At 32.1% G+C, this 18201-nt stretch overlaps 1 protein-coding gene across 5 annotated transcripts in view; it reads left to right on the top strand.

Annotated features, from left to right (window-relative positions):
* The window catches only part of LOC127698926 (TALPID3 protein-like), a 480691-nt gene extending 462722 nt beyond the window's left edge, over positions 1-17969 (top strand). For all 5 annotated transcript variants that reach the window (XM_052202653.1, XM_052202654.1, XM_052202655.1 and 2 more), the window contains 2 exons: positions 9127-9267; positions 15246-17969. In XM_052202653.1, the coding sequence (XP_052058613.1) occupies positions 9127-9267; positions 15246-15604 (500 nt within the window). In that variant the 3' untranslated portion in view covers positions 15605-17969. The remainder of the gene's footprint in view (positions 1-9126; positions 9268-15245) is intronic.
* The last annotated feature ends 232 nt before the right edge of the window (positions 17970-18201 follow it).

Raw genomic sequence — 18201 nt, 5'->3', positions numbered from 1 at the left:
GCTTTCAGTGCTGTAAAATAGCTATCAAAATCAACCATTTTTAACCCCCCTCTTTGATATTTATTGATAAGTGTGTTTCTTTTTACTTTGTCATGTTTACCTTCCCAAATATATTTAAAACAACAGCTTTCAATTTCTTTAATGTATTTGTCTGGAACAATACATAAAGTAGCCAAAAATGTAAATTTTGGTAGTATCAAACATTTTATAATCAATATTATCCTGACCATAGCTAGTTTTCTTTTTTTCCCATGACTTAAGTAAGGATATATTTTATCTATTTTAGGTTTCAATTTAACTTTTCACGTTCTTTGTTGTCGTTCTTTGTTGTCGTGACCAAAATAAATCCCTTAAAAGCATTAACTGGTTTGTCTGTAATCTCAAAGCCATAATTTCTACTGACAAAACAAAAAGTAAAGCAGATAAAGAACATCCTTTACGGATTCCTCTAGAGTTTTCAAAAATCTCGGATACCGGTACCTATCCATTACTTATTACACATGTCTGTATTCCCTTATATAAAGTTTCCACCCATGATATAAATGATTCATTAAAACCAAAATGTTTTAGAATGCTTAACATGAATTTCCATTCCAAAGAATCAAAAGCTTTAGTAAAAATCAACAAATTTAATAGCCCCATCTATTCCGTATATTCTGCATAGTCGATTATATCTTGAATTTGCCTTAAATTGAATCCAATAAAATGATTTTTTATATATCCAGTTTGTTCTTCATTAATTAGTTTAGGAAGCAGTTTTTAAGTCTCTGTGCCAAAACATGAGAGAGTATTTTCAAATCTACATTTAATAATGATATAGGACGATAATTGTCTTAAGATATGGGTCATTCTTTTAAAATAATAAAGATAGTACACCTGTTCTTTGGGTATATGATAAAAGTTTTTCCCTTCTGTCCTTTATTAAGGTAGATGGGGTGTCTAAATTATAATCCATAGAATTTTTTAATAATTTGCCAAAATGTAGTTTATATCATGCTTATTTAAAAATAATAATAAAAAGAATGGGTCACGGGGCTTATTTTCACGCTACGGGTTGTGCAAAATTGACAGATTTTGTATAGATTATGCATGGAAAACCCAATTTTCTGCCATAAAACGAAAACTACACCATAGAATTTTGAGATAAAATATGAGAAGATAGCTCTAATATTATGCTTTCAGATAAGAAAAAGAAAAAATGGGGTCACCGGGCCCGTTTTCTTGCTACATAATAAAATAGATAAATTCCTAACACATTCTATTGTAAAAATAACTTTATCTGAATTATCTGCCCTTACATTTGAGTTGCCTCCCCTTATGTGGCAAAGTTGGAAAAAATTGAATCAAACAAAAGTATTCTGTTTTTTGTAAAACACAACCATAGATATCATAAAACATGTCATTTTCTATATTAAAATGAAAATTCTTACACATGAATTACTCACTACTCTCAAAATTTGCACATTTTATTAAAGGTCTAGACCGATTATTTCCTGGTATTTCAAAATCCAAGATGGAGGAAGACACCCTATCTACCTTAAGAACTTTAACTAACTTGTTTTTAATTTTTCCCAGAATGTCTAATAAAATCCCAAAGTCAAACCGTCTAGATTTAGCTTCATTGTGTTAATAGCATTAGTGCATTCATCTATAGTAACCTTCCGATCACATTCTTTAAAGTCATCAATATTTATCTCCCTTTCCATAATAGTATCAGATACATATGTATGTAGCAAATTTTTATCTGGGCATGTAGTTGTGTATAATAGTTTATAATAATTCTATATCATTTCTAAACAAAGTTACTGTTTTATTGAGTTGTTAATTGTTCCAGTAAGATTCAGCTGAATGTTTAGAATTATTTCAGATAAAACTGAATCGATTGTTTTGATTTTAATTTACAAAAAATATTTATCGTATTTTTCATATGTAGCATCCCCTTTTACAGGCTTAAAACCTATTCATGTAAATACAAACTTAAGATTGCATATCTACTGAAACCCACTATAAAAAAATTGGAAATCTGTTTGAGACAATTATCCACTGAAGACAAATGATTATACATCACTAAATGAAAATGATTAATTGATTTCTCCCTTAATGTCCAGTGGCAAATATGTTGTGTATATTCATGACGAGATGTAAAGTGGGTCGACCTGAAACAAAATTCAACAATTTTAGAGTGGCACTTTCATGCAATGGAGCGTTGGCTAGAAGCAAAACAAATGCCGTACTAGAATAAAGTTGAACCATGATAAAAATTGTAAGTTAAGCTATTAATCCCCAACCCCCATGATTTTCTCAACCATAGACGAATGCCAAAACTAAAAGAAATGAATTTACAGACAATAACGGCCATTATAAGTAAATGAGATATGCACTTATTTTGTAAATAAATTCCTATTGCAGCCAAAATTTTCTATTTCTGACAGGTTTGAGATAATTAACCATAAGCATTTGAATTCATTGAAATTGTAAATTATGGTATTTTGCTGGCCGTTTTTTTCCCTGATCCTACTTTGGACCCCCATGATTCTAAGGTGTCTAATTAGTCATGCCCTATTAACTTTTAGTAAATAAACCTCAACTTAAAGACCTACACTGGGTTAATAAGTTTGAGGTACAATAAGTAAACAAAAGAGATCCTTTATGAAATGAGATCGTCCCAGATACCTTAGATAATTATTTTGCGTTGAATAACAATTTATACACAACACATATTTAAGCAATACTTTTATTATTAAAATATTAAACATACTAAATCTAAGCATTGTATTAAAAATAAAATGTAACATAACAGTACAGATCTTTCTACAAATATAATAAATTATTGGCATTCACTTAAAAGAAATTTGACTTTATAAATTTTTAAAACTATCAAATTACGAGAAAAATGAAAATTCCTTAAACAATAAGTAACACTGTGTATCATCGCCACCGGAAATTTGGTACTAACGAAGTGGAGAGAAATGGAAAAAAAAGTAAACAAGGTAAGAATTCATTCAATTTAAAGCATTTCTACTGATTTGACGAGGGTACCGCTTAAGAAATGATTTTCTGATATATAATTCTTTAAATTATTAGGCCGATAAGTACAAAATTAAGACAAGATTTTGTGTTATACACCAAAACTTGCCACTTAGTACCCGAAAATTTCGAGGTCGATCGTTCTTTGTCGCCACATTAGCAAGATACTCAACTGTTTTTCATTATTTCTCCAGACACACTTTTAGATAATTATAGTGGGGCATCATATTTACTGAAATTTGTTGTCAAAAAGATGTTTTTTAAAGAATATAGACCATAAAAAATAAAGTCTAGGGTACAGCAACTTGCTCGTGTTGACAAATTTACTGTATGGCAACTTTGTTTTCAACTGTACTTGCTAATTTTAAAATATTTATTTGCCGTCCTTTTAAAAAAAATAAAGTATTAAGTTCAAATATCTCATTATGCATTTGATAAAAATACAATCCGCTTGACAGCATTTAAGATGTATACACAATATAAGGCTTGAACACAGTCCTATTACATCTTTTACATACCCGATGTATACAATATGAATACGGCATATACAAAAGCTGGCAAATGTTGCAACTTTCGGAAAGGCATGTCACTGTTTCACTGACCTGTTTTTATGCCCCTGACGTTATTTGTGTCTGTCCCTGGTCAGGAACATGTAATATAGGGGCTGTCGTAGGTTGCTGTCTGACATTTGTTCATGATTTTGTTATAAATCAAGCAATTTTGATACGGTATATGGGTTTTGTTCATTGTGAATGGTATAATGACCAATAGTTGGTTAAATCCTTTTCATTTGGACTTTGTTGGATAGTCCTCTCATTGAAAATCATTCCACATCTCCTTATTCAATTAATGTTATTGTCTAATTTGTAAAAGGTAGATACAGCCAATATATTAAAATAAAGAACATTAATTTTCTAAGAAATGCACAAGCTCGGTGGCTAACACTGTTTGAATTTTTAAAAATATTAACCTTAAATTAATCATTTTTGGAAAGAATGAAAAAAAATATGATACAAGGGATATAAATCCCGCTGTGACTACGGCATAAACTATCTATATAAACTTTCTACTTGAGAATAAAGATGACCTTGTATGTAGTTTTTTTGGTTGTCATTTTAATGCTATATACTTATTAATACAATACACAAAAGCTAGCATCTTCGACTTGTAAGTTAAAGAAATATAATCAAATAACATCTAATAAGGACAGGTTGAAATATTTTTTAATTCCTGATGATGCATACTCATAAAATCTTTTGGAAAAATCCACGAAAATTTAAATGTTGATTTGATAGCATTCTTTTATTTATTTGCACTCCTAAACAGTTTTGTTAAAATACCGAAATCGGTAAATTCTTATTGTGAAAGAATAAGTCGGGTACACCTTTTTACATCCAGGCGTACTTTAGTTGCACTTTTTTCTTCTTATTAAGAAAAATGATTTTAATTTTAGCATCTATCTAAAGATTAGATTATTTACACACACAAAAAAAAAAGGCTAACTGTTGATTTTGAAACACTATGAATTCACATTTATATTCAACCAAATAGATAGGCCGAGATCCATACATTTATAAGTTTCAAAACAGAGAAGGTGTGTTTGAAAACAAATAATCACGTTCTGCTACATGCATATCTTTTAAAGCAAATGCAAGTCTTACTTGTATTAATTATATAATTTTAATTGGCACAATATCACGTTAAAATTTACTGAGAAATATTATACATAGTAATCATGAAAATGTACTACAATGAGAATTCGGACGAATACACTCCTTCTCACTACCCCTCCATCTACTCCTTTAAGTTTAGGCCAAACAGCCTTAGCAACAGTGTTTTATTCTTTTTTCCCTGTAAATAAAAAGATTGATTGAATTTATTTAAACTAACAAAAAATACAATCTTAATTTCAAGAAGATTAATTCAAAACACAATTCATGATTTATTTCTTCTAATTTTCAATGAAAAAAAGGGTATTTTCTTCACTTTTCTTTGAACAAATTATTCGTTTCAGAAATTAAAAAAATAAACAATGTATTTAACCCAGCACATTCTTAAAGTGTCTGTCCGAAGTCACGAGCCTGTACATGTAGTTTGGTGGTTGTCGTTGGTTCATCTCTATCGTATTTGTTGTTTTTCGTACATTGTTTTGTTATGAGTTAGGCCGTTAGTTTTCTTGTTGAATCCTTCCATATTTTTCGTGTCGGGGCTTTTTAAGGTACGTGTTTTTGTTGTTGAAGGCCGGACGAGAGCATATAATTGCTTAGTACATACACTTTATTTGACCCTGGTGATTAGTTATCTTATTTGCAATCATACCACATCTCCACTGTTTATATTAAAAAAAAAATTCTTTCAAGCACCAAGGAAAGATGAATGGTCGTTTTTTTTATTGAACTTACAAAATTTCACCCTGACAACAAATAAGACAACAGTCGTTAGTAGTATAGCGATATATGAATGTCTTTAGGAGAATATGGTCGAAAAAAAAACTTTTTGTCTTTAAAAACACAAAGTCGAATAGAGGTACGCAACGACGACTTCTGAGCGAAATTAATATATATTATAATATTTGATATGTAGTTTATTTTGTATATTTGAAAGCCGGTAAAGCTTTGATATGGACAAAATATCGTCACTTGATATTATCTAAACAGTGATTAATTTCATCTTTAAATTACAATATATTGCAAGACGCCAAAAGTTGTTATTTTGTAATTCGCCGTACAACATTCTGCAATACGCCGTACAATAAACAAACAATGTTTTGATCCAAATTTTTTATAAAACGTCTTTTTGACAACAAATCTCAGTAAATATGATGTCACATTATCATAATCTAAAAACGTATCTGGAAAAATAATGAAAAACAGTTGAATATCTTGTCAATAGGGCTACAGAGGACGATCGACCTCGAAATTTTCTGGTACTAAGTGGCAAGTTTTGGAGTATAACACAAAATCTTGTCATAATTTTGTACTTATCGGCCTAATAATTTAAAGAATTATATATCAGAAAATCATTTCTTAAGCGGTACCTTCGTCAAATCAGTAGAAATGCTTTAAATTGAATGAATTCTTACCTTGTTTACTTTTTTTTCATTTTTCTCTCCGCTTCGTTAGTACACAATTTCCGGTGGCGATGATACACAGTGAGTAAAAAACTCTGTGATTACTTGTTAAAAAAAAAGTTTAAATTACCTTACAATGCTGGGGAGATCCCTGCAGCTAACTTTATACTGTATGAAATGTTCACCTAGGGAGATCCCTGCAGGTGTAAAGCTATATAGACTTAATAGAATAAACAGCCTGTGGAGATCCCAGCAGGCCGAAGAGACTCCGGGGAGATCCCTGTAGAGTAAAAATAATACATTAAAATTCATAATCGTTCCTGGGGAGATCCCGGCAGGAATTAACCTATCTGATGTATTATTGAATTGGGGGAGATGATTCCCCTCAAATTATAAAGGTCAAATTGAATGAGGTCATAAAAATGAATGAGTGAAAGCCCCAAGAAATAATATTAATGCTACCAAATACAAAAATAAAAATAAAAGATATTGGTTACATGCAAAATATAATAGAATTTCAGAAAAAACACATTTTCTTCTGTGCTTTACAAATAACCCTCTTATCAGTTCTTATATATCTGATATAACAGTCAGAGACCAACGACCAAGTGTTTGTATGATATGATCTTCAACTCCAGTAGCAGCACCAATTCTGAATGAGTGACCACAGAACTTACTTTCGCTATAACCAAGACGGATTAAAAGCTGTCTTAAGTAGTTAATGAAAGTTTCCCTAGATAATGGCCTTGTATCAAAATCACTTTCAACAAATAAAGGAAAACTTTGTAAGGCTCCCATTTCTAAGGGATACTTCAAGTACTTGTTGATAGTATTCACTTTTAAACGCTAAAAGTCAAAACCTTGAATTGATGTTATGATCCATGACATTGTGTGCATATTTCAATGGTTTTGGTCATGTGGTACTTACATCTGAATAACATCATTCTGAAACTAAAGAAATACACATTTTTAAGGTAACTAAGATGCATTACTCTTGAACAGTCCATGTGAAAACCACCAAAATTGAACTTGACCTGTATTTTATGGTCCATAATATTGTGTTCAATTCAAAAGATTTGGTCAAACGGTATATTAATTATCAACCAGATAGGGAGGAAAAAACAACTTTTAAGGTAACTAAGAGGCATGACTCTTGATCAGTAAATGTTAAAATCACCAAAATGAACTGTATTTTATGGTCCTCAATGTTTTGTTCAAGTTTCAATAAATTTAGTCAAGCAGTATTTTAATTATCATCCGGAAATGAATGAAAACTAAACAAATAAGGAAATTAAGGGACAAAACTCTTGAAAATTAAATGTCAAAACCATCAAAATTGCTCTTGACCTGTATTTTATTGTTGATGGCATTGTTTGAAAGTTTCAAAAGATTTGGACAAGCAGTACTTTTATTATTATCTGGAAACCAAACTTTTGATTGATCAACAGAGGGAAACATTTGCATCACTATATACTCTGTTCTTGAAGGCAGGGGTATAATAAGTTATTGTATTATTTCTTGCAATTATGTCTGCTATCCTCGAGTTCATTTTTATGGTTCAGAAATTTTTTTTTATCACATATTTTTAGCTTTTCTCATCACTTGGCGTCTATCGTTTTTTTTTCATTTTTGCCTATTATCTTGAAAACTATAATTGATAGAAAGAAACTTTAAGTTGCAAAAATGATCAATGAGACAAGATCTAGGATTAAGTTTGCATTGTCGAAATTGAGTTGACTCCTTATTAGAGATATTGGCCTTTGATGACGATTTTTACCAATTTTTTGCCTTTTTGCCGAATATCTCAAAAATTATATTAGATAGATAGAAACTTAATAATCAAACATGAGCAGCAAGACAAGATCTACATTTAAGACAAATGGAGGAAATTTAAAGATGACTCTTTATTGGAGTTATTGTCCTTTAAAGACGATTTTTACCAACTTTTTTGCCTTATGTGATAAAAATCATAATAGATAAATAGAAACTTTAAATAACAAAAATGATCAGCAAGGCAAGATCCACAAACCAGTCAAATTTTGTTGATATAGTAAGTTTTCATAGGAGTGACTGCCCTTAAATGAGGATTTGTTTACTCTCTTTTGTGTTTTGAGCAAAAACTAAAGAAATTAGAGAGAAACTAAACAGACAAAATAATCAGCAATACAAGATCAACAAAAAAAAAGATTTTTGTCATGAATTCTTTTCTCGTCTGCAATGTTGGAGAGTGTCCTTTGTTGAATATTCACATAGACCTAAGTGAGCAACACAGGCTCTTAAGAGCCTCTAGTTTTCTCTTATTATTAGTAACAAGACAAATATATTTGGTATATAGAATCATGCAAGGTGTACATGTCTGTCAGACAGGTTCAACCTGACATTGACCTCATTTCATAGATCTGTGATCAATGATAGGATTTAGTGATTAGGTCTGTCTGTTTCTCAGATATTATAAACAATAAGTCAACTATACAAATTATTTGGTGTATGAAATGACTTAGCTGTGTATGCCCATCTAACAGGGTCCAAGAGACATAACCTTGTTTTCACATATCAATCACAATCTTAAGTTTATGTGGTACCTGTAATAAAACCTTGATCTTAAAGACTTTTTAGCATGAACATTTGTGGGGTTTTTTTTCTTGAGCTCACCTGGCAAGTAGGTCCATGTAAGCTATTGTCAACTTTTGCATTTATCACCCATGTTTCAATCTGTCCTTTTCTCCATCCATCCATCCATCATTAGACAATTGACATTTTCCTATTCTATTCTAAAACCCCCATAATATAGCACAACAGCATTGGTTCCACATAGTTCACATTGAATGATGATATGGAGAAAATGATGTTGATATAGCAAATAAATTCAATGAACATTTCACAAAGATTGCTGAAAGTATAGTTGCTAACAGTATATGTAGTTTATATCATCCTGATAGTGTGTCACTTATCTCATTCTGTTCCATAAACTACTTAAAGCCTTGATTATTACCTTAAAAGAAATTAACTGGGAAATATTTCCATTTCAGTGAAATCTGCAATGCGTAAACCTCCCCAGATAAAACAATCTGTGGAACAGCCAGATAGATCAGTTGGCATGAACCAATACAATGCCATCCATGTTAGAAGTTCAGACAAAGACATAAAAGACTCTTTTGAAGGATCTCAGGGTAAGTATCCATATACAGAATTTACCTGACTTAGCAAACTTTCCTCACAACAAACATTACTTTTTCAAGCTGGCAATATTTGTATAGAGAGAAGTAATCAAATATTTTATTGATAAAAAAACACTACACAGTATCTGGATTAATATGATACAATGACAATGATTTATGGAGAAATTGGTATCCCACGAATAATAATGAATACACACAACCGGCCCTGATAAAATTCCAGTGAAAATAATTGAAGAAACAGCCAACATTATTGCACCAATACTTACAAGAATTTATCAGCAGTCAATCAACACAGGCCAAATCCCAGAGGACTAGAAAAATGGCAATATTGTTCCAGTATTTAAAATAGGAGATCGTTCAAACCATCTAACTACAGACCAGTGTCATTAACATCAGTGGCATCAAAAGTGCTAGAACACATCATAGTATCACAAACTATGGACCATTTAGACGACCAGAATATCCTCAATGAAAATCAACATGGGTTTAGAGCAACAAGGTCATTGGAAAGCCAACTTCTGATGACCACCGACGACATCACCAAACGAACAACAATATCCTAGTTGACATAGCAGTCCTAGATTTTGCAGAAGCTTTCGACAAATTTGCTCACAAAAGGCTATTAGAGAAGTTACAATATTATGGCAGTGGTGGAACATCCAGAACATGGACTGACTCATTCCTCAGCAAAAGGATCCAAAATGTAGTTGTAGATGGGGAATCTTTCAGGTGTTCCTTTGTAACATGGGGGGTTCCCCAGGGAACAGTACTTGGACCCACATTATTCCTTGTGGTCATCAATGACATTGCAGACAATCTCCATTCCACCGCCATATTGTTTGCAGATGACTGTGTAATTTACAGACCAATACACACAGAAAAAGACCATCAATTATTGCAAGAAGATCTTGACACACTTGTAAACTGGTCCAGCACATGGCATATAGAATTCAACTTTTCCAAATGGGCAATAATGCAGCCACAAACAAAAGATCGAAGACAGATTTCACTTATAAAATGAAAGGTGCAACTCTTGAAAAAGTTAGGCATCAACCATATCTTGGAGTGGAACTAAGCAACAATCTGAAGTACAATTTGCACATTGACCAAACTTGCAAGAAAGCATCAAGAGTCCTAGGATTCCTTAAGTGAAATCTCAAACACTGTCCATCTAGTGTATAGGAAAGAGCATATACCAACCTCGTGAGACCAAAATTAGAATACTGCTCAACAATTTGGAATCCTCATACAAACACCAACATCAATAAATTAGAATCTGTCCAAAAGAACGCAGCAAGATTTGTCCTCAATAAACCACATGATTTAAAAAAAACAGACAGCACAACAGAAATGGTAAAAAATCTTAATTGGGAAACATTAGATCAGCGGCGAAAAACATCAGACACAATCCTCTTGTATAAGGTAGTCCACCACCTTATTGCTGTGCCTATTCAACATCACCCTACTATGGCAGAAATAAAATCAACTCGCCACAGCCATGCATGGAAATTTCAGACAATTTGGACAAATGTAAATATGTATATATACTCGTTCTTTTCACGAACAATCATCTTATGGAACCAACTACCACCACCTGTGATAGACGTCCCAGAATTTGATGCATTCAAGGGAGTATGCTAAACTTCCACATAAATGAACAGTTTAAATACGTTTTTTCTTTTAAAAAATTTTGAGGCTCTGCTATGCGTGTGTGTAAATAGTCCTTATTGAGATGTCTGCTTGCGGATGTTACTAAGTAACCTGATTGAAGTTGAAGTATATGCCTATAATGTAAAACACACAATAAAAGACAATACATGAATTTAATATTTTATGGTTGGATCGTGGCAAGATGAAAAAAATGAGTTTGCTTTTAAAATAAGCTTTTTTAAAAACTATTTAAAAAATACCAAAGACCAAACAATGAAGACAGTGTTGAAAAAAACAGGTCTACACTTTGAATTTTTAAGGAATTTACACAAAAAAGTATAATAAAAATACCTAACTCCAAGGCAAATTCAAAAAGAGAAAGTCCATATAAACTGACAAATTCATACGCTATCAATCAATGGAACAAGTGAAAAACAATTGACATATTCCTGACTTGGTACAGCCATTTTCCGAAGTAAATGGTAGGTTAAACCTGGTTTTATAGCTAGCTTGTATGACAGTCATTTATAGTTAAAATGTATTGACAAAATTGGTAGAGCAACCCAAACAGACATAATAGGTTAATGTGACAATAATTGGGATCCAGCAGCCAAAACTGTGTAAACATACAGGACAGACATACAACACAACTGACTAAAAATTTCAAACAAACATACAAATTAATCTAACAAAGATGCCAACAAAAAAGGTGTAAATTTGACAATGACGTCAACAAAAAAAAGTGTTTGTAGTTGATAGTACATACCGTATATAGTATACACTTTCTTGATAAAGTAAAAATTAAGTAAATATAAACAAAATAGAAACATCTATGTAAACACCTTGTGTGAATCGCACCTCAGGACCCACCTGCACCAGGAATGCCCAAAGTTAAAGAGTCAAAAACCTGATGGTGGGATGCATAAATATTGAGTCATGTCAAAAGTCATACAACCAACAGAAACTTAATAGCATGAAGACAAATAAGTGGGAAATTAAAGTAAAATAAAAAGATACACAACTTCAGCAGCTATAATCTATAACTCAAGACCATCTTGTACTAACTGTGAAGTAGACACTGAATATTTAACTATTAGGTCTTGTACTTTCTGATGAACTTTTTGAGAAAAAGGATGAGACGTTCTTTGACAAGCAAGGGTCAAATAAGTATAGAGTTATAGTCACTTAAACTTCTCCAGTCTAATATTAAGGGGGTATCTGTTTGACTGTTTTATACGCGATCACATATGATTTGAATGCAAACATTCATTGAATACATTATCCAGTCTTTAGACAGTGCAAAACCAATTCCAATTTTTCAGTTTAACCATCTACTTACAAAACCTACCCAATTGATAAACAATCTTTAAAAGACCTAAATGTTGCTAAACACTTGTCCTACCTCCATGACAAATATGTTGTTGTCACCGCAGATAAAGCCCCAAACAACATCGTTTTTGTGTGTAATTCACATTACATAAACTGCTTGATAAATCAAGTAGGTATTGACAATTATGTTGGAAACTCAACATATACCCCCACAACACTTACCAAGAGGAAATCCTGGATATTCAAAGGTCTGTTCTATGTTCCTTTGGAATTTCAACCAAAGATGAAGATCTGAATCTTCCAACACTATTGGATACCTAAACTACATCAGTATCATTACAAACAACATTCTATTGCTGGGTCTTCCAAGTGCTTCACAAAACCTCTTTCTGAATTATTAACATCAACTTTATCAGCAATCAAAGCTGGGCTTAAAAGTCATTGTGAAACTACCTATTCTAGAGGTGGCGTGAATCAGATGTGGATACTTAAAAATCTTTTAGAGTACATACAATCTAAGAGGAAAGACTCTTAGATTGTATGTATCTTGCAATAGTATTAAAACATTTGACTTTTCTACAATTTACACAAGTATTCCCCATTCCAAACTAAAAGACAAATTGAAAGAGTTGGTACTGTTTTATTTCATAAAAAGAATGGCCAACGAAGATACAAGTATCTTGTCTTAGGGAGGGATACATCCTATTTTGTAAAAAATAACTCTGATTCAAACAAAAAATTCTCTGAAACTAACATTATCAAGATGCTTAATTTCTTGATTGACAACATATTTCTTACGTTTGGAGGATGTGTTTTTCAACAAACAATCGGCATTCCCATGGGAACCAACTGTGCCCCTCTTCTCTCCGACTTGTTCCTTTATTCATATGAGGCTGACTTCATACAGGAACTTCTTAGGTAACACTCCACAGTTAGAAAATAAAATTAAAATTGAACCACACAATGTTTAATCATCTTCTATTCCTGGCTTTCTAATACATTAAGCCAACTGTTTGTGTCATACATGTGCATATGTATGTAATCAGTATCTTCCTGGATTTGATTTCCAAAGGTTAAAATGGTGAATAATAATTTCTTTCTCGTGTATCCACGTCAACATTCTGCACTTATTTACCATAAAATATTGCAAAAAGGGGCATGCAAATGTCACATATTCCCCCAAAATTTGGTTTAAACTAGAATTTCAATGCCTTTGAGTTGTACTTTTTCTGAAACTGTTGACATTAATCTACCAAATGATCAAATAAAAATTTGATGTCTTTCACCTCATTTTTTCGTAAAATTTAATCACAAAGTTCGTGCGACAAATATTTTGAAAAAAACATTACAATAATTGCCGGAACCGGTGTCTGGTATGGATATGAAAATACGGACTGTCATACGGAAAATCTTGATGTTCCTATAAACCCACTATGAAGGCTATAATAATATTCAGCTATCCAAAAAAGAATTTTATTGCACACTAGCTCTCATATTTGAAAAATCCACAGGGGCCAAAATGCGAAACTACACACCTAACTGTGGAGTGCTACCATAGGAAGAAAGAAAAGAAGTTAGCAGTATCCTTTAACTTTACTTTCCGCTATATAGATGATGTTCTCTCACTAAATAATTCAAAATGGTGACTATGTTGAACGCATCTATCCCATCAAACTTGCGATAAAGGATACAACAGATACAGTTAAGTCTGCCTCATATCTTACATCTAGAAATTGACAATGAGGGTCGGTTGAAAACAAAACTTTACGACAAAAGAGATGATTTCAGCTTCCCAATTGTCAACTTTCCAATTCTATGTAGCAACATTCCAGCAGCGCCTGCATACAGAGTATATATCTCCCAGTTGATACGATATTCCAGGGCTTGTATTTCCTATCATGATTTCCTTGATAGAGGGTTGCTGCTCACAAGAACGCAAATAAACCAAGAGTTCCAAATGGTGAAGTTGAAATCATCTCTTCGTTAATTTTATGGACGCCATCATGAGTTGGTTGACCGTTGTGGAATATCCATTTAACAGATAATAGCAGATATGTTCCAAATGTCATAACTACAATCCCGTCCCCTTTTCCCCAAATGTGACCTACCGAATTAGACTTATTACAGGGTTTGTACTAACTTGAGCAACACTACGGATGCCACATGTGGAGCAGGATCTGCTTACCCTTCCGGAGCACCTGAGATCACCCCCCGTGTTTGGTGGGGTTCTTGTTGCTCAGTCTTTAGTTTTCTATGTTGTTTTTTGTGTACTATTGTTTTTCTGTTGGTCTTTTTCGTTTTTAGCCATCGCGTTGTTATTTTATTTTCGACTTATGAGTTTGAATGTCCCTTTGGTATCTTTCGCCTCTCTGTTAAATATATTATTGTCCTAAATGTTGCTGTAATATTTGACACTTGAAGTCAGTAAGCAACTGCAAGTTACTTCTTACTGTCTACAGTGAGATGAAATTCTGTATGATTTATTTGCCATCCATCAGAACTTAAAAACTGAAGCATAAGGATATGTTTTTGGGTTGGTACTTTTTGGAGAAAAATAAACTTGCGTCTTTGAATAAATATTCTAACCCAAATACTTATGAAATGGAAATTCCCAACTAAATAACCAACACCTCTTTCTTTATTTATGCGAATTATGTGAACTGGTTGTGTTTTGCAATAAAAAGAACTCATATTCTGATATCTGATGTATATATCTGTATATATTTGTATGCAGCTTTTCCTGAAATGGCAATAATTAATCTCAAATTTTTTTGGTCATGTCATGGTCTCGATAATTTCTTAATTTACAATATTTACCAAATCTTCCTGAAAATCCAATGTTTGTCCACACTATAAGTGTAACTCATCTTTTTCTGTCAGTAGGGGACATTATTCTATATAACAAATACCCTCAGAATGCTTGTTAAGTATACTTTCACATGCTTTTTTGTTTCAAATTTTAGATTTGTATTGCTTTATTTCATTAACAGATCAACTGAGTTCACATGCATATACTCCTGATCAAATGCGTTTGGATACTCTTGTGCAGTCTGGTTATCTGACACAATCCCTTACTTACTCAGGGGAGCTTATTCAGTCTGGACAGTCAATAGACAGAAGTACTTACAGAGATTCATCAGAATACAGATATATGAATCCATCAAGAACTGAAAGAGGCCAGTCTCTTGGACTTACTTATTCATTTGAAGAAGAAGATAACTACAAGAAAAGTGATAACATTGAAGAGCCTGTTAAATTAAAAATGTCTGTTACATTACCAACAACAGAAGATTCGAATGATGGCAGTCAGCTATCTGAAATTGACATTACAGATAGAAATACAAAATAGAAATTATACCCTTGTCCAAAACTGTCAGAGATATATGGTAATTTTATTTTCATTTAACATCTATCTGTTGCATTACTAATCAATTTTAAATGTCCTTCCTCAATGTTGAGGTGAATGAACTATTTCTGCATTGTAAACATCTCATTCTTCAACTGTAGTATTCATTTTATTATTGAGCTTAGTTTAAATTGATAGGGATAAGTTTTATTTTCACAATAGCTAGGGAAAAGCATACAATGTTGATATCCCACAGTTGTTTTATTTATCTATTTATATGTGATTTTCTACTATGGCATCATTGTAATACAGAATGAATATTATAAGGTTTATTATGCTTTTTCTTAAAGAGACTTTAAATTTATTCTTTTACTTCAGTAGAATTTGTGTTGTGATATTACTTTGTGTTAAATGGAATATATAGTTGAGGGTTGTATTCTTAAATTTTACTGAAACCCTTTCTTGAAACAAGAATAAGCAAATTGGTACTTTCATTTCATTTCTTCATTTATGGGTATGAAAAAAAATTGAATTCTTGGGGTTCTTTGATATGCTGAATATAACCGTGTATTTATATTTTGTATATTGGACCACAGAGCTGTATCAATACTTGCCCCAACTGTTCAGAGTTCGACCTCTGCGGCCGTATCAAGCTGCGCCCAGCAGAGCATTTCATTTATATTATTTAGAAACAGTTATATAATATTATATAGGATCTATACCTTTTTGAACAAAAAAAATTTGGAGAATAACGTGCTAATATAAGTACTGTTATACTCAATTATAAACAAAACTATGTCACAATTTGTATAAAAGTTATGTTCGGTTAGTACTCCCATGGAAGTAAAATGAGAAGGAATAACAACGATAAATTAGTATGTATTAATGACCTGCAGAGCTCTGTACTAAAGTCATATGATTTTATCCAATTATTGTCTCAGCGACAAGACCCCTTTGATTACTATCTGTGATACCGGGATTGTAAAATTTCTTATCGAGAACGGTAATTATAAAGCACCTGTGGAAAATCATATAATACTTCCATGGTACTCCCCACCACTGCTAGAAAAGATTGTGAAAAGTTGTTCCTAAGAAAAGAAAAGAAAAGATGTTTCAGAGTTAAACACAAGAGATTTTGTAATCTTCTTGCTTTGTATTTGTACAGACTTTGAGACGTTTCATACCCAGGTAAATTTTCACTGTGAGGCATTTTACATCTTGGTAAATTGTGATAGCAAGATGTTTCATACCTCAAATAAGACTTTATATTATGTGAAGATGTAAATTTAAGTTGATAGGGAAACATTTTTCAAAGGATATTCAAAGAAAATATTATCTGAAACCTGAATTTTGACTTTCTGTCCTACATCAGATTGGGCCACGAACCCAGGCTAGAAGAAACCTTGTTCCGTGATATTGGACTCATTCATAAAAAGTAAAATAACACAAATACCGAACTCCAAGGAAACTTCAAAACGGAAAGTCCCTTATTAAATGGCAAAATCAAAAGCTCAAACACATCAAACGAATGAAAAACAACTGTCATATTCTTGACTTAAAACTCAGTTGAAACTTCCTGTTTGCATAATTGTCACCGAAACAAAAGTAGCATAATTGTTTCCTGAGGGATTTGAAACTCATGTTTATTAAATAGTTCTATTTTAAGGTGTTGTATTCTACAAATTGTTATGAAAAGTTTTTACCAAAACAAATGAAATGTCATTTATTTTCTCCCAACACTTCGTTCGTCCGAAAATAAATATCGTCTTTCCTTAATAAATAATGACAGACACAGTATATAGGACCATGGAAGTATTATTTTTATTGACCCTCATTTTACTTCCATGGGAGACCAAGAATTTCAAGTCTCTTTATCTATTGGTCTCAGGTGTAATGCAGGAACTATAAGGGAAAAGTTTTTTAGAGGATTTTTATCATGTTTATTTATCATATATCTTCTGTTACAAAAAATATTCTCCTTTTAAAAGAACTGCATTTATATGCAATTGATTTATATCAAGTTTTTTTTTCTCAACCACAATAATGGAAGACCAAATACGATTTGAAATAATGCATACAAATATTCCTCTTTCTGATTTCGACTATGCAACCAAATATTCCTCTTTCTGATTTCGATCATGCAAACAAATATTCCTCTTTCTGATTTCAATCATGCATACAAATATTCCTCTTTCTGATTTCGATCATGCAAACAAATATTCCTCTTTCTGATTTCGATCACTCTGATTTGTTTGTCACTTACAAATATATATTTGCCTTAAGAGATGAAATTTGTTTTCAAAATTAGATCATGCTAATATGAATTGTATCGAAAATATACAGGTAAATAAATATTTCATATTTGAAATGTTTGGGTTTTTTTTTGTCTCGCCTTGAGTCCAGACCTGCCAAATATCCCGATTTATGGGGATATCCCCCATGAAAGGTGTTTACCTGAATTTTGAAATTCTTTATTATATAAACTGAACTTCTAAAAACAGGCATTCAAATGAGTTAAAAGGGTATTTAAGCACACATATATACTCATTCAAAAGAACACAGTAGTAGATTAAGAACATTTATAACAATATAAGATATCA

The sequence above is a fragment of the Mytilus californianus genome, unplaced genomic scaffold (genome assembly GCF_021869535.1).
Source record: "Mytilus californianus isolate M0D057914Y unplaced genomic scaffold, xbMytCali1.0.p SCAF_4, whole genome shotgun sequence".
In the NCBI taxonomy this organism is placed as follows: Eukaryota; Metazoa; Mollusca; class Bivalvia; order Mytilida; family Mytilidae; genus Mytilus; species Mytilus californianus.
This window is presented reverse-complemented; position numbering and strand designations above follow the sequence as displayed.